Genomic DNA, 27,596 nt, shown 5'->3' with positions numbered 1-27,596 from the left:
AATTAAGTTTAGGATTTATGAATCACAGTGACTGGATAGTTTAGATGTTTGGGGACCTCTGGAGGTCATTAGAACTAATGCCCTGCTCAAAGCGGGGCCAGCTGCCAAGTCTAATGTAATTTGGTGTTAGATCAGATTGCTCAAGACATTGTCCAGATGAGTTTTGAACATCTCCAAGGATCCCCTCAACCTCTGGGCACCCTTTCTCAGTGTTTGACAATGTTCTTGGTGAATTTATTTTTCCTAATACCTGATTAGTTATTGAATACTTTATTCTTTTTTTTTCTTTTTTTTTTTTTTTGTCATGTTATTCTAATCCCTCCTTCAGTGAAATTGGTAATTTTTTCTCTTTTCAAGAAGTGCAGATTTAGACCAACACAAAACATTTGGGGTCTTGCACTGAAAATAATGTCACTTATGGTGGGTGTTGAGTTAACACTGTAATCCCCTGCAGCCATCCATCAGAACTTCTGGCTTTGTAAAACTAAGTTACACAAAGCACAGACTTCAGTGTTTGATGCAACAATCACTATTTAGCAAATAATTTTTGCTGAACTGATACAGTTAGCCACACTGCTAACGAAAATACAGTTCATAAACACAGGGCTTTAGTTAGAGCTTGGGTAAACACTGTACCTCAGCTGCCTTTACAATGCTCTGTTCTGCTCCTGTCATTATGTTTTGCAGGTTAGTGCAAATGAAGGAGAGAGATGTAAATCTGTCTTCTCCTTTTCAAACTCCTCTGTGGTAATATTCCTTTGGGGAACATTCAGTGAGTAATCTTCTTCCTTCATGCTATAGAAGGAACTGTAGTCATTCATTCCCTTTCCAGATACAGGTTTTCCTACCTGAGTACTCAGGGACTCTTGAAACATTTTTGGTTCTTATTTTGCAGAATCTGTTTTTAAAAATACTTTTAAAATGAAACTCAAATTGAATTTTTAAGCATCTAATTTAAGCAGTTAGTTTTTTTAAATATAAGAAATCTATTTGTCTGCCCTGAGCTTGTTGAAAGTTTGCAAACCTGGAAACACCTATCCTGAGTATGAGAACCATAGAATAGTCATGGTGGGAAGGGACCTCTGGAGATCATCTAGTCCACCTCCCTGCTCAAAGCAGTGTCAGTTAGAACAGTATATTCAGGGTCTTGTCCCAGTCTTGGGATTTTGAATCCTAAGGATGGGGACTGCACCACCTGCCTGTACAATTAATTCCAATATTTGAGTACTCTGACTTCGAAAATTTTTTTTTTTTTTTTTTTTTTTTAAGGTTTAGAAGGAATTTTCTGTGTCCATTGCCTCTTGTCCTGTCACTGGGCACCACTGGAAAGAATCAACCTGCATCTTCTTTGCTTCCTCAGATCAGACTTTATACATATTAAATAAGTCTCCCAACCTTATCTTCTTGAGACAAACATGCCTGTTGTCTAAACTTCAGCTCAAATATTAGATGCTGTAATCCCATAGTAATTTCAGTGGTCCTTCAACTCTTGTCTAAGTTTCTTCTGCTGAATAGAGAACAATAAGCTCATCCCTGTTGCTGCTGTGGACGTTCTTCCTGGTACAGTCCAGGATGCTGTCAGCTGGCTTTGCCACAAGGGCACGTTGCTGGCTCCTGGTCAGCTTCGTGTCCGCTGGAACCTCTATGTCCTCTCCTACTGATCTACTTTCCAGTTGGCTCGCTCCAGCCTGTTCTGTACATGGGCTTATTCCTCCACAGCTGCAGGACTTGCATTTCCTGCTGTTGAACTCTCAAAGATCGCCATTGTTTTTTTTCTTCAGCTTGTTGAAGCAACACAACCTTCTGATCTGTCAACCCATCCTCCTGGTTTTATGTCACCTTCACAGTAGCTAAGGGTGCACTCTGTCCTATCGTCCAGGTCATTAATGAAAACGTTAAACAGTATTGCCCTGCTGTGTAGACCCTTGAGGTGAAGCACTAGTAGCCTGGCCATTGATCGCAACCATTTCAGCTCAGTAGTTCAGCCAGTTTTCAGTCCACATCACTTTCCATTTATCTGGCTTGTACTTCATCAATTTATCTATGAGGATATTATGGCAGAAGATGTCAAAAGCCTTGCTAAAATAAGTTAAACAACTTCTACTGTCCAACCCATTTATCTCATCATAGAAAGCTGTCAGGTTGGTTGGTCAGGCATGACTTCCCCTTTGCAAATCCAGGCTGAATACTCCCAGTCACTTTTTTGCCCTTCATATGTTTGTGAATGGTTTTAGGAAGGTTTACTCTAGTCTCAAGGCAGTCAAATGTGATGTAGACTTCATTTTTTAAGGGTAGAAAAAACAGGTAAATCCAAATGCAGGGGCTAGAGGGAGAGGCTTAGTGCTGCGCTTATGCTTGATGGATACCAGTTCTTCAATGCACTGTGTAGCCAGAACAGCTTTGGTACCACAGCTGGGCTTGCAAAGCCAGCAAGTGTTGGGACAGGAGTGTTCAGGCGTGAGAGCTGAGGATTCCCAGCATTGTAAAGTCACTGGAATCTCCTGTAGGATGAACCCACAAGATGAATCTTGAAGTTTTATATTTAAATTATATTATCTATATGGATTTTGCTGGCATAAAAGAGGTTGAGCTAAATTGCCTCTAAGTATAGGGCTCTGTTGAGTTCTTCTATAGTTAGCGCTGTTAATAAAGGAATAGCATTTTGCTTACATTAAGCTTACTGCGACTATGAAGAAAAGACTTAGCATTTGTTCTAATATATTTATTAGTACAAAAATGTATAAATCTGAGCATTTAACAGTAATTCACTATAATCCTGAAGTCTGTAATATTTAAAGAAAATCTATGGTGCAGCTTCTTTGGTAGAAACATAAGAAAAATCTTCCACAGTTGGAAAATTACAGGCTGTGTAGGTGTTGAAATGCCTCCTGCTTCACATTCTTAATTGGCAGCAAGCCAGATACTGAGCGTTTCTCGTTTAAAGAGAACTGCTCCCATTTTCTTTACATTTCTGATGGAAAAACATTGCATTTTGATTGCATTTTTTACCAGTTAGGATTGCTTCCATCTTGATACCAAGTGAATGAAGTTTTCATTTAAATAGCTTCTCCAAGTTATCTTGACATTTTGTATTATTGCTGGACAATACAAAGGTGCATATCTTTTCCTTGCAAGTCGTATCATAAGAAGTTTTAGGCCTCATCCACCTGGTGACCCTTTCCACTCTGGGAGCTCTAGATTCCTCAGTTCTGCTTTAAAGCTTTGTTGGAATTAGTATGCAACAATCAGAGAAATCTTCCATAAACATGAAAGGCTTCAGTATTCATGGCTTTAAATTAGATAACAACATGGTTTTGAATTATGCAAAAATATTGCAAGCTGTAAATAGATCAGTTATTAATCATCAATTTAAGTCAGTTTTCAGTAATTAACAGAATACTGTCCTTTTATTGAGTTTATACGTTATCAGGAGACGTGTTTTATTGACCGTGCACATGTATGTACACCAAATAAGATTGAAGGGATGATGATATTAAAATTGTACTAAATTCTGCATTCTCATTCATTCTTGCTGGTTTTGAATGGCATTAAAGAGGGTTTTGGTGTAGCTTTGCCCTGTCAAAACTTGTCAACATTCTTGTGTTTACAGACAACACTTTAAAAATTATAGAGGGGTGTCTATGGTAACTAGCCAGAAAATTGGTTCCTAATACTTTTTGTGAAAATCACATCACTTTAATTTTACATCAGTAGTAGTCTTAACAGAGGATTAAAAAACTACAAAAATACTGATACATTTTCTCAGTTAGTATACACACTGTATTTAAAAAACATGCAGTATTGGATTAGTAATTTTCCATATTCCTAAAGTAAGGTATATACGAAGAGAAAAATACAACCCATATTCAAAAAATACAAGAAAAAGTGATTAATTTTATGCTCTGCCAAGCCTTTTGCTCTTGACCTTGAAATTATGTCTCTTAATTTTTTTTCAGCCTGTTGAGTTTTTGTTGTTGTTGTTGTTTTTTTCTGAAGTGTTTGCTATTATACTGTGATATTGTGAATTTCAGTGTATTTGTTTTACATCTGTGGTGAGCTCCTCCCTCAGCTGTAGTTTTTGTTCACTTTTTATTGTTGTAAGTGTGTAGCACAATAAAGGTGAAGTCTCTTCTCTGGGAATGATTCCCAGATTGTGCTCAGCGAGTCAGAATGTTGCAGTCCTAATGGCAGCAACGTGTGATAACCTCAGTGCAGTGTTCGCAGCTTTCTGCTCACTTGTTACTCATTTTAGAATTTGTGATAACTCTTCTATTTGGGTTCTTATATTTGTAATATTAAAGTGTATATAGTCCATTAAAAACACACACAAAAAACTAAGCAAAAATATCTGGCATTAGTGGTGTGTGGCACCCATGTAAAACAGTTGTTGCCGTGACTAAGTTTGTGATGGATCGTTCTTGATTACTGTGTAAGTCCAGGAAGTAGGAATGTTTAATTTTGTCCCAAGTTAGTTATATTATTTATGTGTTATTATAACTCAAGTGTTTCTAAAGATGTTAATTCAAGTTCAGATTGGACAGTAGGAAAAGGTTCTTCACTGAGAGGGTGCTGGTCCCTGGAACAGGCTCTGCAGAGTCACAGCACTAAGCTTGTCACCATTCAAGGAGCCTCTGGATGAGGATGCTCTTAGTGACTCAGTTTAGTGTTACGTAGTCCTGTATGGAGCAGGGAGTTGGACTCGATGGTCCTTATGGGCCCCTTCCAATTTGAAATATTCAATGATCCTAATATATTACTAGGTGAGAAACAAATGGGACTATTTGCATTCATCAATATGAATGCCTGTAGGACTAAAGCTTGAAGTTGTTTCTGTGGGCAGGATCCATCATTTCCTTACCCCTGCAGGTGCATGCACGAGGGCCAGTCTTTGTGTCCACCTTTACAGGTGGTAGAGGGAAACAGGCACTTTGGGACACTCTCCATCTCATCTTTCTAGACTGAGATAAATTACTCTTTATTGAGTCCTGTTTCTTTTCATTGATTTTGAAGGAAAATTACCTTAGAGGCAGACACACGAGATCTAAGATTAGGTTACTTCCAGCATATATGCTTTAGACACATGCTTTCAAATTAGAGGCACTTTCTGTTATTCTGTACAAAAAATGAGACATATCTGCCATAGCAAGATTTACACTTTCTGGAAGGGGAAGTTTTTTTCTGGCAGAGGTTTTCCAATGTGAAGACCCTTATACAGAGGGCTAACTTGTAGTTGGTGAGTTAGATAATTGCACCCATCTACTGAATGGAAACCTTACACAGAAGTGAACTGAGATGTGTGTAACTCTCCACCTTGCAAAAAGGATTTGAATTCCTGCCTCCCAGCCTGTACTTAATCTTCCAGAATTTACTGCCTTCTAACACAAAAAATTATCTTTGTGATGATAGTGAAGAACACTTTCTTTCAAAAATACACTAAAATTGCAGTTTGCTAAACATGAATAGGTTAATGGTGATACATAATTGTTTGAATATTTTCACTGGGAAATTATAGAGTGCAAGGAAAAAATCTTTATAGTAGAATATTACAATGTTTCTGTTGGGGTATTTTGGTTGCTGTTGATTTTAACCAAAGCTTTTACTTTTACCTCTTGCTTATTATACAAACATATCCTCTTTTTAAAAAGCACATTTGTATGCATTTAACAAAATGGATCTGAATTGGCCTACTTGAATGTACCTATAATTTCATTTGGTCTTCTGAAAGATGTTAATGTTGATGATGGTGTAGAGCATTAATGAAATGAGTAAAGATCTTTTCAGCTCTGAATGCTTCGGGAAGGCTTTGCATCTTAACTGTGAATTCCTTAAATATATTTCAGAGACAGAACAAAAATGAAAGGTGGTTGTGCAAATCTACTGTCATGTGACCAATTTATGTACCTAGTCCTCTTCTTGAGCTCATATGTTTCACTAAGAAAACTTGGAGCAATGAGAGGATGGGAAGTGGTATAGGGAAGTATTTAAAAGTAGTTTTACTATAATTTTCTCTTAAAATGATATGTATAATGATATTGTACATTTAATTGCAATGCCACGCTAACAGAAGTGCTTGCATGTGTACAGTTGAGCTTTGTGTGCTTATTTAAAAACAAGCTGCTTAGCTGTTGGAACAAATCTGAATTTGCTTAGCAAAATGGATTTTATGCACTTAAACAGGAAAAAAGAATATGGTAATGTTTACTTTTATTTTTTTATTTTGGCAACCAGACTCTTTCTGATTCCGTTCTAGAAGGTTATCCACTTGAGTAGCTTTTGTTTTCATCTTATGCCTTTTCTTCATTGCTGCTTATCATTTCCCTCCCATCCTGCTGTTTTTATCTTTTTCAGTTGTGGGATACCATTGAAAGAGATGGGATGAGGAGAAATGTACAAGATGTCTAGTCTAACCAAGTTTTTGCATCCTTCTGTAGTCATGTTTGTCAATATACATCTGAGTATACATCTGACTGTTTTCCTTACAAAAAGGGGAAAAAATTGTAGATTTCTGTTAAAATGTTTTATGAATGTACTTTTTGCTTGTATTGTTACAATATAAAAGCTTCCATGAAACCACTGCCTCGATCATCCTGTTCGAAAAGATCTTTCAAACATTTTATGTTTTTTTCCAAAATTACACTAAAAATTAGAACATTCTATATTAGAAATGATACATAAAGGCTTTTATGGTTGATATTGTTTTAATGTTGTTTTCTACTACATATTATATAAAAAAGTAATGCCTCTCTTGACTTATTATATGAATAACCTAGGTAGTTTGTGTTTTGTTTGTTTTTTAAATGAAAACTGTGAGCTTGTAACCATCCTAGAGAGTAATATATTGTATGTATATATATTTGTAAGTTCTGGCCAGGATATCCAAGGAACAAGTGTGGTGGCAAACCTTCCAGTCCTGATGCGACAGAATCCTGCAGAAACACTTCGTCGAGTTTTACCAAAAATCAGAGTAAGTCATACGTGATGAGGTCTGAATGCATCTTTTCCTGCCAGTAAAAGTATTTTAGCAAAAGTAAAAAAAAAAAAAATCCCACTTTTATTATGAAGTCGTTCTCTGTGAGAGGTATGTCCAGTAGATCTTCCACATTAATTCATTGAATTTATGAAGTATTGCAGGTATTATATTTTTTTTTGAAAAATGTTACAACAGGAAAAGAAAGCAGAAATAATAGTATTTACATATTCTAAAGGTTTACCAGTGTTCTGACAGCTGTTTGAGATCTATTTTGAGGACCAGCTGATCACAATGGTTCATTTTTATGTTCTCAGTCACTTTCCATCCAAATGTTAAGATTTTCATGCTGCTCTCCAGAAAAGTATATTTTTAGCTGGCTGAAGCTTCACATGCTGCCCTCCAGAGTTTTAATAAGTCACTGCTAGCTGTGGTAGATACATGCTGGTCATGTAATGTTATACACTCATTTTCCATACAGATGTGTTTGTATAAACGATAGTTGGGGTTGTTTAACCTGGAGAAGGCTCTGAGAAGACCTTCTAGCAGCCTTCCAGTACTTAAAAAGGGCCTACAAGAAAGCTGTAGAGGGACTTTTTACAAGGACATGTAGTGATAGGACAAGGGGTAATGGCTTTAAACTGAAAGAGTTTAGATTTAGATTAGATATAAGGAACAAATTCTTCACCATGAAGGTGATGAGGCACTGGAACAGGCCCCATCCCTGAAAGTATTCAGGGCCAGGCTGCTTGGGGCTTTGAGCAACCTGGTTTAGTGGAAGGCAGGGGGTTGGAACTAGATGATTTTTAAGGGCCTTTCCAACCCAAACCATTCTGTGATTCTCTGAAATACCTGAAGGGAGGATGCAAAGAGGATGGAGGCAGGTTCTTTTCAGTGGTGCCCAGGTGACAGGGCAAGAGGCAGTGGGTACAAACTGAAACACTGGAGGTTCCTTCTGAATATCAGGAAACACTTTTTCTCTGTGAAGGTGACCGAGGACTGACTGGCACAGATGGCCCACAGAGATAGTGGTCTCTTTCCTTGGAGGTTTTCAAAAGCTGTCTGGAAGTGTTCTGGCTCTAGGTCACCATGCTTGAGGAGGGAGGATTGGACAAAATTACCTCCAGAGGACCCTTTGAACCTCAGCCATTCTGTGATTCTGTGAATAACAGGCATCACCTTTCAATTTCATATTATCTCCTCCTGTGATCCCAGGAGGCTCCTGTTTCTTAAGAGGAGCTGTTCCAGCTTTTGTCTAATTATTTTAATTCAGCAAATGGCCAAGAAATAGCTGTCCTCAGAACTGAGGGCTAGTATAGACTTTAAAGTACTTCTAGTTATCGTGTTCTGTGTTAAAAGATGCAGATCAAGAGGCATTTTGTTTAAATATATATGTGCATAAAAAAGAATCTTTGAGAAAAAGAATGAGTTGAAGTTACAAAGTAATTGCAAACCCTTTAACTTACACCAAGTTTCTACAGTTACTACCATGGGTTATTCTGACCTTCATAATGCATTCCTTCTTAAACCAACCTACTGGCTTCAAGAAAAGGGTTTATTTTTAATTTTCTGTTTAGCATACGGAATCCGTTTGGGTCTCTGGTCTTTCTGCTTTGAGAGGAAAGTTCTTCCTGAAATGAAGGAGTAATAAGAAACACTGTTTTTTGTTTCTTTGTTTGTTTGTTTTTGTTTTTGTTTTGTTTTGTTTGTTTTTACACTTATTTGCGAGGGGGTATAGAAGTGGTAGTCTTTGCCTCTCCATCTTTAATAAAAAGTTAATATGGGAATACATTTTTTTATTCTAGTCTTAGGTTTTTTATATAGGGATGGAGAAAAGAATTAAAAGGATGATCAGAGCCTAGGGCCTGGAAAATATGGTGAGATTTGGAGCTGGAGTTGGGAGTTGGAGCTCTGTGTGCGTAGATCAGGCGGTACTTAATTACTTTTTATAAAGTGTCTTCCTGCATAATAATGGACATTCCACTGAAAACAGTATATGAAGAAAGAAGAATTAGGAATTGAAGACAAAATTAGAAATGAAGCAGACAATTTTAATAATAAATCTAATCAATCTTTGAGCAACTGAGAAAAGTAGCGTGTTTTTCATCTTTCAGTGTCATTTAAATCCAAATTGAATACTTTCCTAGATGATAAATTAAATGAAACTTAATATGCTTAGGGCAGGGGAAAAAGAGCGAAATATAATTAGGTCAGTCTAAATTTAAGTGTTCCTTTAAGGTTTAAGCTTTATCGATTAAAACTTTCTGGAATGTATGTAAGCTAAATTTCTTTCTGTGGATATACTCTTATGAAGCAAGTTCTTCAGTGGTGGCCCCTTATCTAATATTTATTCAATCTCTAATAGAAGAACAGTTCTTTTGTACCCAGGTTCACTGCACTTTTAACAGTATTTGGCCTATTTTTTTTTTTTCTTATCCTTTTATTTATGGAGGAATAGTTCTCTAATGGAAACTGTTATATATAAAGACATAATCAAACTCAACTGTGGTTAAAGTCTTGCAAATGTATTCTGGTATTGCAGGGAAATAAGCTGACTTAAATTACTGCACTTGGTTTCACTTCTGTAGGTTAGGAAAAATCATTTTGAATTCAAATTTGCACATGAAAAATGAACTGTACAGTAGTTTCAGGGTGCTATTTATCTGAAAGTATTGTCACTATATAACTGGGAACAGAAAACAGTGTACTTATTTAGCATACTTGAAGAAACCCAAAAGCAAAAATAAATACTGTTTTTATCAGAGCTGAGTATATGCTAATTGCTTATCAGTCCTTAAAACCTAATTAAATAAAAATTATATCAAAGACCCTGTATATGTTTGACATAAGTGTTTCAGGTCTGAGATGGACAAAATAAAACACACAATACACCAATAAACATGCCAGATCTAACTAATTATTAAATTAAGTGTCAGTATTTTGGTTACACTAAAAAAACAGATACGTTTTATGTAATTTAGATGGTAATTTAGGAATGAGGTTATGAAATATTTTTTAAAATTGTACAGTTAAAAAGAAGTGACATCCTTGTATGTGTTCTTTTGAATAGAGATCCCCACTCTCTGGATTTCTGCATGCACCTCCTCATGAACCTTGGAAGTCATTGGAATGCAGGTTTAGGGAAGGCTTAGACATTCTTCTCAGCATTTCTGGTTGTGCACTAAATGGCTTCTCTCAAATGATGTTGGTTGTATTTTCCCTGTTGTCCATCCTTGGGCACTGCCACCGGCAGCAGTGGAGGGAGATTGCAGGTGTCAGTCTCATTGACTAAAAAGAGATTTTTCCAAATGCTGTGATTGTAGAAAACTATGGCTACTCTTGTGAAGCATAAACATCAAGCCTTCTTTGGTTCTGTCTGATTAGTTCCAAACTCATCACAGTTACTTTTTTTCCCCTAGTATATCAGTCTCCCCTTGAAAGCTTTCCTTTTTTTTTTTTTTTCCCCACAATTGATTTTATATTTTAAGAAGAGGTGGACTGATTTTCACCATCTTACACCTCACATTGATTTTTAAAGTCTAGCCTCATTGTATCTTAGAGCTTCTGTAATCTCCATTATTTCTGTGTCTTTCTATTCCTAAATAAAGATTTCGGGCATGCCATCAGTTACTAAAACAATTGTCTGTGTCTCTGCTTGCAGCATTCTTTCAAGAGAAATCTGTTGCTGCAGGACATAAATCTATTAAAGTAGAGGTGAATTTTCTGTTTTCCAATTCATTAAATAAGCCAGTCTTTCTAAATTTTGCAAGCTTTGGTGCCTGAGTTTAACTCACAGACATTAGGATAGTTCTAGAACATGTTGGTGCCCTTAAATTCCATTGAAATGCTTGTCTGAGCAAGATAGACAGGAAAATAAATATATTTATATTAAGTATATTCAAGTCACTCGACTTCAGTGAAACTGGAATGAGAAGGGGAGACCCGTATGCTTTCCTGTGTGGAACTGTACGCTTCTGAGTGCAAACATCAATTCAGGCAGGTGTGTGAGCGGTCTAGAAATTCACATTTCAATGTCTCCCGAGGTCCATGAGGAGGCACATCCAGAGAATGTGTTCACACACATGGTTATGCAGAGTTGTGTGGATCTGTGGAGGAGACTATTTGGAAACTTTATTTGATGGTAAGTAACCCTGTTTGCATTGCCTACAGAGCGAATACATTCAGCTGCATTATGTTCTGATCTGCAGTGGTGTCTTAGCATCTTCAGTGCATAGATAGTTCTTTTGATTATTTTGGGGATGTATTTTTGAACAAATGTAGGCCAAAATCCCAGAACAGTATGCACAGGTATTCTGATCCCAGAAACATTCCAGTTACAAAACTGGTAGGTGTCCTTATGCTTAGCTGTGGCTGTTGTAATAGCAATGGAGGCACAAGGCCAGAGACAGGCTGTGGAAATAACAAAAGGATGGTTTCCATGGCTATTGGATGAAAATATTTTATTACATCTGAACCATGCTGTTCCTTTTTTCATTTGGGGACGTCAGGGCACAGAGAGTGCTGTTACAAATATACACAGCCGTAAATTAAGACAACTCGTTAGAGATAATTCATGATTCTCTTTGAAATCACTTAAACTAAAAATGACACATTTGCACACATGAACTGGTTCACATTTGTGTATTGAAAACTTAGTGTTGTTTTACTTTGAAGTAAGCTTGATCTACTAAATTTCTCAGACGTTCTCTGCAAACTGCATTTTCTCTGCGTAATTCCTATTCTACATAATACTTATGTGCATAGTGGATATTTTATTAATCTGGTCTAGGTTGATTTAAAAAAAAATTAAAAGATCAGCTTCTTGTTTAATGTAATCTGAGAAAACATTGTTTATTTCATGCACTTCAAAAAAAGAAATGAAAAAAAAAGAAATGAATATATGAAATATTGAATAGAAAGTATGGGCTTTAAACTCTCACTGAGTTTTGAACCACTGAGTGTAGTGCTTTAGTGGTAGAATAGTGCACTTTATTTTGTCATGAGATACATTTAGAGAAGTAAACAAGTGGAATTATCACCTAGCTGGTATGTACATATTTACAAGGAATACTATATCATAGATTGCATCCTGCAATCTCTTTGGTATGTATATAAATCTGATTTTTTTGTTTGTTTCATTCAAAAAATCTAGTGATAATTCATTCCTGTATTACCTTTGTTTAACTTTTGATCTGATGTTTTTAAAGACAGCCTAATTCTTATATTCTTAAATATTAAAACTAAGTACTAATAAATGCTGAGTTACCTGGATAAATATTCTAGTACATCTTGCTTTATTTTTAAGACTACAACTGTATATATATACACACATATACATTTTTATCTGTGCTGCATGTCAGTTGGCAAGGGATGAAATCTAAATTGCCTTCTGCTACTTTTGTGTCATTCACTGGATGAATGAAATATTTATTTTTAATTAATGTGCATAAACAGCAGAAGTACAGTTTTTGGCTTGTCTGTTTTTACATCTCATTTTATAAATCAGAAAAATCCACACATATGTATTAATGAAGCTGGAAGTCACCAAAAATGTTGCAATTAACTATATTTTCCTTGAAAAGTTAATGCTATGGTAGAAGAGATTTGAATATCTCTGAGTAATTGCTGTTAAGAGAAAATATTTTTACAGCTGATATTGTAGTTTACCCAGGTTGTTGCATATTCACTCTTAAAAGTGAATGTAAAAATTTGAATATTCTTTCAGTACGTTATTACCTCATGCTCTAAATTGATATAATTTGTAATTATACAGGAGGTGCTACATGTTGCAGGAGTGGAAATGCAGTTAACAGCTGCTGTCTCATTTTTGACGGTTCTGCAAGAGGAGTCGGTGTCCATTCATACGTACTCCCACTCCTTCCTACACATCATTCTCCAGCACCTGGAACACAGAGATGCAGGTCAGGGCTGTGCAGCTGTGCTGGTGACTGATTACTTCTATACGTGTTGTTTCCTTAGCGACTGTGCAATATTGTGTAAAGCAGTGAGTGCAGTTACTGGTACTTGATATCTAGCCTTGCATGAATTAAAATGTTTTTACATGCTGACCACTTCCATGCTGATATTTAAACATAGTTCTGATTGAAGCAAACGAAAACATTTTGTCTGAAGGACTAAATGCTAAAGTTGTTATTGAGTCCAGCTTCTACTGAAGTACCAGAGTTTGGTGGCTGAGAAAACAGAGCAAGAATGGTTGACGTTTCTTCTGTAAAGATTATTTTTTCTTAACTTCTTTGACACTATTTTCAAGATATAAAGAAAAAAGGACCTGTTGTAAAACTACAAAGTTTTAGTGGGCATAAGAAAATACTATGCATCTAAATGACAGAAATTGTCTTTTTAAAATGAACAGGATAATTATTTTCCTCTACCAGAATTCAAAAGGTAAAAGAAATGGGGGAAGAATTTGCTTCTGGCCTATTCTACCACTTAATGGGTGTTTGAAGTCTTGAATGTTAACTTAGTGACTTTTAGATATATAACTCCTTGAAGAGATGCAATTAAAAAATGAGAACTAATTTTGTAAAACTGATGTGTGTTTTATTATACTCGTTATATGAACAACATAACATGTAACCCTTTTCTTTCTGATAGGAGTCAGCAATGCATGGCTAGAAACTCTTCTTGCTGTAATAGAAGCTTTACCAAAAGAAACTGTGAGGCATGAGGTAATAAGTCTCCCACCGATGCTAACAACAACAAATTAGTAATATTTTGTAAGATTATAGTGCCCTGCAAGTCTCATTCTCTTTTCAGATTTGTGGCAGTTCTGTGTCTGTGAAAACAGTAATGCTTGTGGCACATACTGTAAGAGAGGAATGTGCTACAAGGCGAGAGAGAAAGGTTGCCTTTAAAAACTTAAGTATTCTTTAGCAAATAAAGACTTTTTCCTGTAACACTTCCAGTGCATTTAGTCATGTATTTTCATGTATACTGTTTTGGGTTACAGGATAGTATCTCATTCTGTCTTCATGAAAGAACTAAATTTTGTTTGCTACTAGGCTAAAATTCTGATTTCTGCTAAATGGGACTTAATGCAGGAGGTCAATTTCATTTTGTGTTTCAGTTGTTCTTGATGGAACAAAAATCTAATGCCCTGCCACCACTCTTAATTTTTCACTGTGTAGCTCAAGCAAGAGGAAGTAAATCTGTCACTAAGTCATCATGTCACTCCCCTTTACTCGGCTAATTTATTCAGTTTTGATTTGAGTATTCATATTTCATTGTTAAGTTTAAAAGATTTGCAAGAGGCATATTTACTGTATTTTTAATATAAAACATTACGGAGATTTACATATATTATTGTTTGTGTAGTATAAAAAAATACTTCAAAAATAATGGGTAATCAAAGTCCAGCACTGTATAAAAAATAATCTTCTGAAGGGTGGAGAAGTTGGGTTGGAAAAAAAAAAAGAATAATTATTCTAGTAACCTCCAAAAACTAATTGCAATATAATTTTAAATACGCCATTTAAAGAAGATGGAGTTTTTCCCCTGATTTGTCTCTGGGAACATACTTAAAAGTTTCCACAAAAATTTGCTTTGGGACGATCACAACTGATAAAGCAGTGCTAATTCAGCAGAAACGTGAATCTGAAAAGGGGGCTTTCTTGTTACTTGAAGGATCTGTGTATCAGAAAACTTGGAGTATTCTAGTTATTAAACTTTTTTGTAAGTAAAAATCATGAAACAATCACAGACTTCAAGGACATAAGGAAAGGTGTGTGTGTCAGACCAAAGGTCAGCCTAACCCAGTGTCATGGGAGAGGCTGTGTCTAAGTCAGTGATTGGAGTTAGTGTTACTGGACACAGTGTGTTTGCTGTCACAGTTCAAAGACCAATTAAATGATAGACAGTTTTGTAGGTTAATGACATGGGTTTTTTTATGCAGTGTTATAGTTGGAAGCATAGTTGAAGTACCAATTCCTTTCTGGGTGATCTCTTTGTCCTTGCAGCTGGTAAGAGAAGGAGAAAAATTATTCCAGATTTTTTTTTTTTTAATTTCCTGCCATGTATATTATCCTTTTGTGGAGCGCTGCAAAAGAGACTGAGTGAGTAACTGTGGCAGATTCCAGAAGATACGTCTCTGTGATTTTCCTCTTGGGCTGACACCTGTTTTTCTGTGATTGTTTCTGGGCAAAAAAGAATATATCAAAATGCAGTGTTCTGCGGGCCTTTCTTTGTTTATGGCACCACAGAGGTAATGCAACAAATGGCAGTAGAGCTCCAGTAAAGATGCAGGTTTTCTGCATTTATAGGGAAATGAAACCTCTTCCCTACAGATCCCTGAAGTATGCATAATCAAGAGGGATCATTGCCTCAAAACTTTACATCACAAGTGGTGTTTCCTGGGAAAACTTATAAGAAGTAACCTCAGAGAGAATTTCTCTGATTTTTTTTTCTTTTTTTCAAGCACATATTTAACAACTTTTGTGAAAATTATCAGCTAATAGCTATAAATATTCACATACGACTTAGTCTCAAAATAAAGACACAAGTAGACAGATGTAAAACTGTGGCTGTGATTTGAATCATAAACTGCTCTTTGGGCCAAGATGTGGGTTTAACATGCTATAATTAGTGCTGAATATTAAATATAGGTTTCCAATAGACTTTCAGTGTACATAGGCATTATTGTTGTTAGTACTGATTAATTCCATGAAAGAGGCAGATGACATTTGGGATGTGTTTTCCTAGATATTTTTTATAAGAAGGGGAATAAAATCTTTACTGCTCACATTTATTTTCTTTGCATTTCTTCTTTTTTCTTTCATACAGATCCTGAATCCACTTGTTTCCAAAGCACAGCTTTCTCAATCACTTCAGTCCCGCTTAGTTAGTTGTAAAATCATGGGAAAATTAGCTAACAAATTTGAAGCCCATATGTAAGTAAACTGTACATATATTTTCATTCCACAGTATATACCAGTATTTCTCTCTCAGTGGGCAAAAATTACTATGAGAAAAGTAAACTTTATTGTAAAAAATTAAATGCTTTCTTTTTACAGATCCCTTTATCTGGATATTAATTAACAATAAAAAGTTCATTATGTAACTGGCATATTCAGACTTGCTGATGTTCATCAGTTTACAACTTCTATTTGCATGTTCTTCCACAGGCTTGGATGGGTTCCATTTTCATTCTATTCTTGTGTATTGTTTTCATTACTAGGAAGTAAGCCAAGCAGTGGATTTCTCTGCAGTTTGCAGAGAGAAAACACAACTTCATCACCTTAGTTTCTTGTCATAAAGAGAAGAATCCTGTTCCTAACTTTTTGTTTGTCTAACCAAATTTGACACATAGATAGATATTTTTTTAATATCCTTAATTATATGGAGATGTATCAGGAGCCACTTTTGTTGCCTGATATTATCCAGCTCTTAGATTCAGTGTCTGTGGGTTTGGACAATGGTGCAGAAGAGGGAACTGGTGATGAAAGTAAATCTGAATAGCTTATCTACCCAAAGCAGTTGTTGTGGTACATTCTTTGGACAGTTTTTCCAGTCTTATGATAGTAGGACCGTTTCACCAAATTGTTTCCTATCCAGGCAATTGACCACATGCGATTTTGCATTACAAAAGAAATCTACTGAGGGCTAGTAAATGCACAGAAATCATGCCTAACTGAGGAAGTCTGCTCTAGTAGTGATTTTTATCTGCCCTGAAATGCAAGAATTCAGCATAACAGAAAAGGTGAACAACAGGACCATGTGACAAGACATTTAGGAATAACTGTCTTTAAATTGTAATTTTTTTCTTCAATAAAAAAGAACTAGAAGCAAACAAAAGTAAGCTAACTGTGCTCTCATTTCTGATGCAGACTACACTTGTTGTACATGCATGGTAAAGTAGTATTTTTTGAGAATGTTACTAAAGCCTTCAAATCTTTATCTTCAAAATTTATAGAATTCTGGCAGAATCACAATTGCTTTTATTTATTTAGTGTTAAATTAAGTGAATTTCCAGATCATTTGGAAACTTATGAGAAATTATAATAGTGTTATCCATTATAAATTCAAATATTTGTACCTTCTCTTGTTGGTTTCTTTAGGATAATTCCTTGCTCTTCAAAAACTGGAAACCCCTCATTTCAGTGAACAGATAGTTGCACCATTTCCGTACGGAAGCTACATGTTAACAAGATCACTGAGAATTTTTGGGGTCATACTGATCCTCTGGCAGACGCCTCTGAGCGCAGTTCAGAGGGCTGAAAAGAGACCTGGAACCACAGATTGAGAACATGGCAGACTAAGATTCATGCCACACTCTCATTCCCCTGGCAGGAAGTGTCTTGGTATATGCTCAGGAGACATGTCTGGCCTCAGGAACAGGCAATATATAAGTGTATCTTCAAGTTCTTCTTCAGAATGGCACCATTTTTCCTCACAAAATTTGTACTATAATTAAAACCCTTTATTTTGTATTTCATATGACTCTCAGATTTTTATATAGAGTGTTGAAAAACTACTGACCCTGGAATAGAATATTAGGTTTTCTACCTTTTGTTCCAACAGCTATTTAAAAACAAGTATTTTTTGGAACTAGTCCCTGCTTCAAGGTATTCTAAAATTCCAAACTCCCAAGACTTTGTACAATTTTTGAAACTTGAGGCCAAATTTTTCTGTAAGAAGTAAATTAATTTTCACTGGGATGACTAGAGGCTGTGCAAGCTGCTTTGAAAATTTGCTTCTCTGTGGCTTCATACTATTTCTCCTGAGTTTTGCAACAGCATAAGGATTTGGACAGAGATATTTTATGAATCCTCATGACAGCATCTTGGGCAGTGACAGGCAACACAATGGCTGATTCTGCCAAGTTGTAGTATGTGTTTTTATTTAAACGGAATTCAAAATAGTGTTTTGTATCTGCCATTGATTTAACATGAAAACTTGGCTCTACTTGCATAAAGACATTGCAGTACTGAAGCTTTTAATCTGAAAATAATTTTCTACTTTCGTCCCAAATATCTCTTTGCTGAGACATGCATACCAAAGATAAGGTATCAGAGGCAATTAATTGGGAATTGCACTTCTATTTATATAATTCCTTGTATTCTTGCAGTGGCTTTTCAGAAATTGTCCTGAAGTTGGTTATTAAATAAGGACAGGATCTCTAAGTCTACTTACTATTTTTGTAGTGAAAAAACAAACAAAAACCCCCCATGAATTATGAGTAAATTGTAATGGTTGTAAATGATTGTTTTTCCGTTTCTTTATAGCACATATTTGTGTCTGATGTATAGTATTGTTCTATAACTGCAAATTCTCAGAAAAAGTCATTTACCATATGTGATAAATTAGTTTAAAAAATTGCCATTAGAAGTAACATATGGGTAAAATTTGAGTACTACAGAGTGGCTTTTATATATTCTTGTCTATATATTAATACAAAATGTTCATGTTTTCAGTATTAAAAGAGAGATTCTTCCATTGGTAAAGTCACTGTGCCAGGATGTGGAATATGAAGTTAGAACCTGCATGTGTCGGCAACTGGAACATATAGCTCAAGGAATAGGGTGAGTACAATTTGCATAACTGCTTCTAAATGCAGAATCTTTCTCTAAAATATTTGATGATGGTAACCTAAAAATTCCTTTTAAGGTTTCTAACTAAATTCTTGCTTTCTCAATAATTAATTTGGAGCCTACAGATGTGTTCTTAGGAACTGGCTGTTGGCAGTTGGCTCTTTTCCATTTTCAGATTTTTGTTTCTCCCTGATAGTAAAATTGTTGAACTGTACAGACAACAGATTTTTGTAAATAGTGAGTTCATCTACAGCTTCTTGCAATCACCTCAATTATCCATTGATGTCACAGGGCTTATTTATAAATGAAAGAAGATTATGGCAAGTATTAGCAGTTTCTAATAATTGCTGTGCAGCATTTTGGAAAAGGGGAAATGTATTTTGGAAGCAAATTTCATTGCAGTATCAACTTTTACTCTAAGCCTGAAGACTTTCAATCTTAAAAAATACAGAAATAGAAGAAGTCTGGAACTTTTATTTTAATCAATAGAACCTGTTAACTACCCACACAGGATTGGTCTTTGAGTGAACAAATATTTTAGAGTTCCAGGTCTGCCCACATGTTATTGTGTTAGGAAGAAAGAAAAGCAGAAACTTCTCTTACAGACTTTAAGAACTTATCAAGTAAGATTCCCTGCCCTGTGTTATACAGTGGGGATGGATCAGATTTAGAGTCCCTCTGGCTCTTAAAATTGTGAGTTTATGAGCAAATTCAAGCATGAGGCTGAAACTGAAATGTAATTTGAAAGATATGGTAAGTATTCACTTCAGTTTGTTAGTACCGGTGTTTGGAGAAAGGTGCCTTTCTGTGACTGTGGGTTTTTTTCTTGTTGTTTTTTGTTTGTTTTGTTTTTAATTAATGGAGAATTACTTTGTAGCTTAGATTCTGAGTTTAAAAGAAACTAAAACAAATTCCTGGTGCAATGTAATCTGCCTCTCAGCCATGGAACACTGAAAAAGTGTGTGTTCAGGCAGTGCTCTAGCTTATTCAGATAAAAGGGATGGATATTCACAGCAAGAGCTAAGCATTATTGTCATGTACTTAGTTTAACTTTGTTTTACTAAGGTCATGAAGGACAGTAATGTCTAGATTCCTAGATTCACTTATGTTTATTGCAAAAAAAAATAATTTGATGTGTGTGGTTTAGGCACCTCTTCTGCAGGGTCCATGTTCTGCAAAATTCAGAGGATGTGAATAACGTGAAAACACAATATTACTCATCTCACTTAAGTTAATAATTTGGTTTTGTACTTATTTTCTTTTATAAGAAAATGTAGTTTAGCATGGCACATATTTTTAACATTTCCCATATTGAATGGCTTTGACTATAAAAGAATTTGCAATTACAGAAAAGAAAGTAGAATTTATTGATAGTTTTTATTGTAAAACTGAAAATTTAACATGCATTCTACTAATCTAAATTACTGAATAATTTGAGCTTGCATTTATTTTTACTGTATGCATGTATCTCATGTACCTTTGTGTATCCCAAAATTGAAGTCTGTTTAATGGGAGATCAAAGATGAGTAAAAGAGAGAGTTCCGTGTATCTTCAGGGAGTGACCAGGTGTGGGGTTTTTCTTCCATGACTACCTAGTTTTGAAGAGAGGAATGGCTCTAATTGTCATATTATTTTGAAGTTTATTTGTTTGTTTGTTTTATGCCACCAAAATGGAGATCCAGAGAAACATCCAGAGAAACATATTTGCAAAGCAGGTTTTTTTTCTTCTGATTTCTGGGTCTTGATTTAGGATGTGGTCCTACCCTTCTCTCCCCGGACCCTTCCTATGCCATATGTTTTTGTCTGTCTCGGTCACCTTCATTCCTTATTTCTTATTTGTTATGGCTCAGTCCCATGAGATTTTTTTTTGGTGTCTTATTTGAGATGCCGTCTGCATTTCCATGGATTCTTCTAACCTTCTCAGTTACAGTCAAGAGCTGAGAAGTAATCACATGAATTTGCCTTTGAAAATGATTTGTGACACATAATACAGCAAAATAATTTAAAAAATAATGTAAGTATGTTATTCTGAGTAAAATAACTCTCATCTAGGATATGCATATAGTTAGAGAATATTTCTTTCAGATATTCCTGAAGCATTTCTTATGTTTTAAAAATGTACAGCTGCACAGATTGCCTTGTGGCTCAGTCTGTTGAGATGCAGAAAATGGTTTTGGTGGTAGACTTTAGGGAGCAGTCACAGTTTGTGTGAATCTGTATGAATTTGCATTCAGCATTCTGTTTTTTTACGTTAAAGATATGCATATGTACACCCAGGTGTTAAGAACAAAATGCATGCATTTGTGGTGTTTTCCTCACTCCTCTGAATGCTTTTTAAGTTCAACGTACACTAAACAGTATGAAAGAAGAAACAAAGTTGTCTTAATTTGTAACAAGATGGCTATATCTTATACTAAGAAGTGACCATTTTGGAAAGGAAATAAAATTTTCTTCATTCTGTTTATTGTCTTTAATTAAATCACATTTATTATACCTGGGAGCTGAAAGTCTTAAAACGATATAGGTGTTATGCAGTGGCCACTGACAGTATTACTGGCAGTTTACCCAGCCTTAAACTAGTGATTTAATAGGGCTAAATACGTAATTATTAATTAGTGGTTCATTCTGTATATTTTTCTTTAATTCTTTTAATTCTTTTATTTTTAATATTAATGTATCCATATACACAGTTTGTGATATTTTCACCTAATCCCTTGCCAATGACTTTGATGCCGTAATCTTTAATCTCATAAAAAATGGTGAACTGTCGGTATTTTTGGTATGCAAGCCATTACAGTGTTTCATGTTGAGGATCAACAAGTAGTAGGAAAATAAAGGAAATTAAATAAATGGGAATAAGTACATTTTTAGATTAAAGGCATAATGTGACAACAGTTGCAATGGTTATTTGAAATATATGTTATTCAACTCTACCCTTTCTGAGAATTCTGGGTGTTTAAAGAACTTGAAGTGTAGCTGTTCCTTTCATCTGTGATGCTATATATTTCCCTGATTTTACTTGCTGATGTTTCTTTGCTTTTGTTTGTTTTGGTTTGGTTGGTGGTTTTTTTTTGATTTTGTTGTATTTTTTTCCTCTCCGAAGTGTTACTTAGCTAAAAACGCTGACTGCAAGTCAGAACCCCAACGTAAGCACAGGAGCTATAAAACTGAGATTAGTGTGTCCTTTGTACTAAGCAAATCCTCTATTATCTATGTAATACTGCAGTTTTGGAGAAATAATATCACAGATTTTTCCTATCATACATGCATCCCATCCTTTCCTAGCTGTGGGAGCACGGTACTATAGAGCAAGTTAAACCCTAAAGACTTTGAGCCTTTCCAGGCTTGGATTCTCTCTTACTGGCCCAGGTCTTATTTGAGAGCAAAATCTGCTTGAGCAGCATCTTTATTTTAACACTATTTCAATAAATATTTTGTTCCACTGGCTCAAGAGGACAATTTTTGCTCTTTTAAATTTTATTTTTGGAATTACTTTTAATCAGAAATTCAGTGATGTTACCATTGAAATAATAAAATGTAATTTTCTCATAATTTTATCTAAATAATGAATCATCTGTTTGGAAGAATACTGTTAAGCTATATCTTGATTCACAGGTAACAATAATAAACTCTGTAAGGTGCAAATAACTTTGATTATAAACATTTGAAAGTATTATTGTTAATATTGATTTACAGTAGGGAAATCTGTTACTTATTTAGTCTGATTAGAAGGGATATTTTCAGGCATTTTTATTTCAGTAAAAATCTATCATCCCAGAGGTTGTGATTGGTTCTGTATTATAAACTGATTGAAATGATAGTCTAAATTCTTCATACACAGTTGCTCAGAGTGTCAAACGTACTTCTGATTTTGTCATCTTGGTTAATGTAGTTTTATCAGAGTTTCCCTGCAGTGTTATGCTTTGGGCAGTATAAACATTGAGAGCCAGATCCCTGGCTGTTATAAATTGCTGAGGTCCCGCTCTTGAAATTTGGTGCTTACAACAACTTTCATTAGTTAGTGAGCAGATCAAGAGCTTGTACATGAGAACAGGACTAAATGGGCTTCTTAAATGCAGACAAGTTCAAACACTACAAATCTTGACTAATACAAATTTAAAAAAAAAAAATTAGTATGACAGAAAAAATAAGTGGAAGTACTGGGTATGTCTTCTTGCTAGTAGCAGGACTGCAGGAAGATCTTTCTAATATCTTAAGGCAATCAAGAATCAATTATATACTGGGACAGGGGCAGTTATGCTGGGTGGCAGCTTCTACAGAAGTTATACTTCTGCTCCATCGCACACACAGAGACAACGCTGGTAATTACCAAGGCAAAAAAGGACAAGCAGACAAGCAGAACCCTTTCTTTACTACTTTAAAACAAGCCTAAAAGCTAGTGTTTGGACTAGTTGGGAAACTGTGTTTTCTCTGAGCAGTAGTTACTTACCCTCTGTAAAGAAGGCTCATCTTTGAGGCGTAAGATTCCCAGACCACTTCAATCCAACATCTTTAATGATTTTTGGCTTTGGACCATTGCATTGAGCAATTTATGCATATTTCTTCAGAAGTGATACAGTGAAGTAGCTGGACTGCTTTGATTTTTCAGACTGCATTTTCTCCAATTTGTTTTGAGCTAATTTGAATGCTTTTTTAGGGATGAAGTTTCACATTTTAAATTTGCATGTTTCTTTGACTGACAAAGAAAGAAGTCCTGAGATTGACTGGAGGTTTTTATTTAATTTTAATTTCCTTACAACTTTGGCAGTTTTTACTTCTTGATTACCCAATAAATATCTCAATTAGTATTTCAAGGAAGAATTCTGTTTTGCTATGGCAATATTGTTTCATTACATGTTTTCTCTTGACTGTTTCCTTCACTTTGCAGGACAGAACTAACAAAAACTGTGGTGCTTCCTGAATTAGTGGAACTGGCAAGAGATGAGAGCAGCAGTGTGCGCCTTGCAGCTTTTGAGACGTTAGTGAATCTGCTTGATATGTTTGATGCAGGTAAGAATTTAATTCAGGCTTACTAGCCTAGTTCTTAATGCTTTAATGCATCTTACAAATTTATTTAAATGTTTTTTGTTCTGTCTACATTCTTCAGATATTTATGATTTCATTTTGTTTATTGCTTTGTCCATTATATATTTTATGTCTTGTAGTACTTCATACATAGTAAGTTTTAAGGAAGCTGAACCAGTTGTCCACAAAATCAGTTACCTTATTCCAAGTTTCTAATGTAATGTGGCTAAATGGAATGAGTAAAATTACTGTATAAACAATAGGAATATTAGGTTATTAGTATTTACTTAATGCTCCCAAAACACAGAATACAAAAAGTTAGCTCAACAGATGCCATTTCTTGTGCTTTTTATTTGCTGTTGCCTAGTTTTTACCACTTAATTGAAGTAAACCTGGTGCTAGCTACAGGTTGCAACCCACCTGAAAACCCAGGCTGGGGCAATGATATGATATATTTGTGTGGGTATTAGTAAACCTTGCAGGTTTTAACATCCAGCGTTAAATGTCAAATACAGTTGTAAATTTTGGAACAGAAAATATTTCTTCATGTCCCGTAAACTGCAGAGTACACAACTGATCAGTTTTAGAGGTACTAAGCATCAGTGATTACTATTTAAGTCCCTTTAAACTTGTAGCTATATGGTACTGAAAGCTTCTTTGCAATGAGAAAGTGTGTGTATTTTATAAAGCTTTTCAGTATTTAATGCAGAAGGTGTGAATGCTCATGTTTTCTCAGTGGTCTGTATCTTTCCTCTGATCTACAAGCATATTTTATGCTTTTCTGGGCTTAGGGGTGAGTGTCTGTGTCTTCATGTGATGGAGAAATTCTTGGTTGTATCATTTCTTTTGGCGTGGTGTGGTGGGTTTTCCTACACACATGGCTCTTGGGTTCTCAGCACAAATTCAGTTCAGCACGGATTGGGCCAAAGTTTAAGGAGAGTTACAGTGACAGCTCCAGTGCAGGGCAATGTTCTGGTAACTGCTGTGCCATGGCCTCCAGTCAGCTGCTCTGCCTTGAGTTTTTCAGGGCAGTGTAGAAGACAACAGCCACCCTTTCTGGCTCCGTATCAGTTGTGCTCTCTGCTGGTTTTTGTGACTGGAAGTGTACAAAGCAGCAACGTACTTGATAGATCATTGCTGTAGTGTGTATGCAAAATATTGTTGATCACTGCTCATTATTTGCCACTTTGCTCTTTATACTGTCTTTTTCCAAAATCTTCAGTTGTTTATCTTCATTAACAACTGTATTTTGCATCGCATTTTCCACTCTCACTCGCATCTTACTGACTCTACTACTCCTTCTTGATATGTGAGTGAGGAGCAAATATTTATTGTACAAGTTGGTGTTGAACTACTAAAAGACGTGATTGCATATAAGCCATATGGAGGAGTACATAAAAAAATAAGGTAGTTTTGGGGAGAACAGATTTTTTTAGCAGTTAGTGCTTCTATCAGTAAGTTTGATAGTAGGTTAATTTTCAAATTATTGAGCCTTTGCATTGGTGCTTTCAAGTTTGTGCTTCTCTTTGCACCTTCCTCCCCTCCCCGCCAATTGCTGTAACTACTGCTTTTAGCTATTGAAAAAAAGCTCAAAGAAAGCAATCAGGGACTGTTTACAGCTTTGTAAGGAATGTGTTTCTAGGAATTTGGTTTGTGTAGTTTTTGGTGTCGAGGGTTAAGATTGCGGGGTGACAATAAAACCCTGGCAGATATATTGTTAACCCCCTCTCTCCCCCCCTCACTTCCCCTTTTGCCCCTCCCTCTCCCCCCTTCCACTCAGGAGAGGTGATCGGGAGAGAAAAAGAAGGACAGAGAGAAGAGAGTTGGAAAAAATTAAAGATGTTTTACTAATGCTACTAATAAGAATAGAGAAAATAATACAAAATATACAAAACCAATCTTGAAAGTCTCAGCAACTGCAGAGCCAGCACCCAAAGTCCTGGATTAGACTCCATAGCCAGCCAGAGCTGGATTCAGTCTCTCACTAGGCCTCAGTTCGCAGGGACGACTAGCAAGGTCCTCTCCTAATGTCGGCCATAAGCAGAAGAGAAAAAGGGACGAGATCCTCGTGATCTCCCATTTTATATGAAGTATTCACGTGAATGGAATGTTATACACAGTTGGTCAGTTGTTCCTCGTCGCCCCTCTCGTGAGATGTCCATCCATGCTTATCAATAAGTTTGCATTCCATTGCTAGGTTTTACCAAAACATGTGTCTGGTTCTCCAGGAAAATGCAGTTAATGTGAAGGCTTTAGCTGACAGGCAAAATTCACTGAAAGAGAAACTTGTTTTTAACAAAACCAGGACATTTGGTTTCCTGACTGAACTAGAAATTGAACATTTTGAAGGTAAATGACCCAAAACTATATCCTGCAGTTTCTTTCTCACCATATCAAAATATTTCTTCAGGTCAACCTAAATATTTTGTCCAGCTGTAATTACTTGCTGAATTTTGGTGTTGATCTACTATTAAAAAATCCTAATCCCTTTAAAACTTGAACATTTTAAAATACAATGGTTTATTCAAAACAAGTCAAAACACACATTTCTTTGAACATTTACTCCTTTATTTTATAATGAGGCACAGTGCTTGGATTTGACACTAATTTCTAAATGATTTAATTTCTTTTATCTTACTGTAATTATTTTGTTTCTCTGTGAATTTATTGTTTACCAAAAGACTTTCAACCTCTTCTTCTCAGTAGGTTGAAAAAATTGACTTCCAGCATATCCAGATTTTTCTTTTTACTGTCATGGTCATGTTCAGTCTTGATCTCCCTGTATTCCTACCATTGTAACAAATCTTATTGTAGGAGTACTGCAGTATTCTTTTCCTTCCCGTATTCTTGGTGAATGGAGAAGTTAGTGACTGTTCATTTATGCTCTGTCTCATCCTTTGCTGGCGGGTGCCTTTTCCTTAAGAACAAATGAACAAAAAACCCGAGCAAATAAAACAGGTAAGGTACAATCATTTAGGACCTGTATTATGGTAGTATGTTTGTCTTTCTCTATGCGTCTTGTTTCCTACCTCCAGTGAGGGCCTACCAAAAATACTCCTGAGCATGTTAAATTATATTTTTCGTAACTTATTATTGAAGTCCACTCTCTGTACTCTTTTTTTCAGATATTGACAAATGGCTAACTTTAAACATTTCTTTTGTTTTTCAGATGATAGGAGTCAAACTGTGCTCCCCTTAGTGAAGTCATTCTGTGAAAAATCCTTCAAATCAGATGAATCTATCCTAATTTCTTTATCTTTCCATTTAGGGAAACTATGTAACGGATTATATGGTATGATTTAATGTTCCTTAAAATAATCTTAGAAGTGAGGGAAGATCAGAGAATTTGAAGCTCTTTAAAATACCCATATTTGAATGTATCAAATGAAATTATAGGAAAGGAAATATGAAAGCAAAAGTCTGAAATCACCAATGCATGAATATTGGATTTTGTGAATTTCTGCCTTTTTTTATTTTATTCTTCCATGTTTAGATGGAGGCAGAGATGGAAATGTGTGGTTTGTGTTTATTGTTTTGACTGATTTGTTTTGATTCCTTCTTGGATATTCTGGAGCTTGTTAGTTGGATGACTGAATTTTTGAAACTAAAAGTCTTTGGAAACACAGTCTGATGTTAACAGTGAACATTCACTTCTGTGCTTGGCATCTGTTTTGAGGCACAGTACAGAGCGTGGCCCACAAGGAACTTCAGGGGAAAAAGGAGACCTAATAGCCTGTGAATTCTCAGCTGCAGCTCAGGCCAAGTTTGTACTCATAATTTTTGTGATTTTCTGTACATTAGCACTTGAGCACAACAGATCTTTCCTTGATCATTCTACCCGCCATATACCCTCTACACAGAGCTTACCTGGGGAGTGGCCGCATGGAATCATGCTCTTATTTTACAGAGACTTCCCCCGCTAGACTCTTAAACCGTTTGATCTTTCTTACAGGTCTTTAAAATGATCCTTAATGATTATGTTAGAGACTATTAAAGTCACGGTTACTTCACTACAAATAACTCAAATGGGCTGCTCCAGTGTCAAACTGTTCATTACA

At 35.7% G+C, this 27,596-nt stretch overlaps 1 protein-coding gene across 1 annotated transcript in view; it reads left to right on the top strand.

The window, feature by feature from the left end:
* PPP4R4 (protein phosphatase 4 regulatory subunit 4) overlaps window positions 1–27,596 on the top strand; it is a gene marked incomplete at both ends in the record, with an annotated part of 67,558 nt that overhangs the window by 18,140 nt on the left and 21,822 nt on the right. Inside the window, 7 exons of the mRNA XM_080345644.1 lie at window positions 6,862–6,964; window positions 12,741–12,888; window positions 13,583–13,656; window positions 15,767–15,873; window positions 18,397–18,504; window positions 23,402–23,523; window positions 26,708–26,830. Of these exons, the coding sequence (XP_080201770.1) occupies window positions 6,862–6,964; window positions 12,741–12,888; window positions 13,583–13,656; window positions 15,767–15,873; window positions 18,397–18,504; window positions 23,402–23,523; window positions 26,708–26,830 (785 nt within the window). The remainder of the gene's footprint in view (window positions 1–6,861; window positions 6,965–12,740; window positions 12,889–13,582; window positions 13,657–15,766; window positions 15,874–18,396; window positions 18,505–23,401; window positions 23,524–26,707; window positions 26,831–27,596) is intronic.

This window comes from Nesoenas mayeri (assembly GCF_963082525.1).
Source record: "Nesoenas mayeri genome assembly, chromosome: 5".
Classification (NCBI taxonomy): Eukaryota; Metazoa; Chordata; class Aves; order Columbiformes; family Columbidae; genus Nesoenas; species Nesoenas mayeri.
The sequence above is the reverse complement of the archived record's forward strand: the minus strand, read 5'-3'. Positions and strand labels throughout refer to the sequence as shown.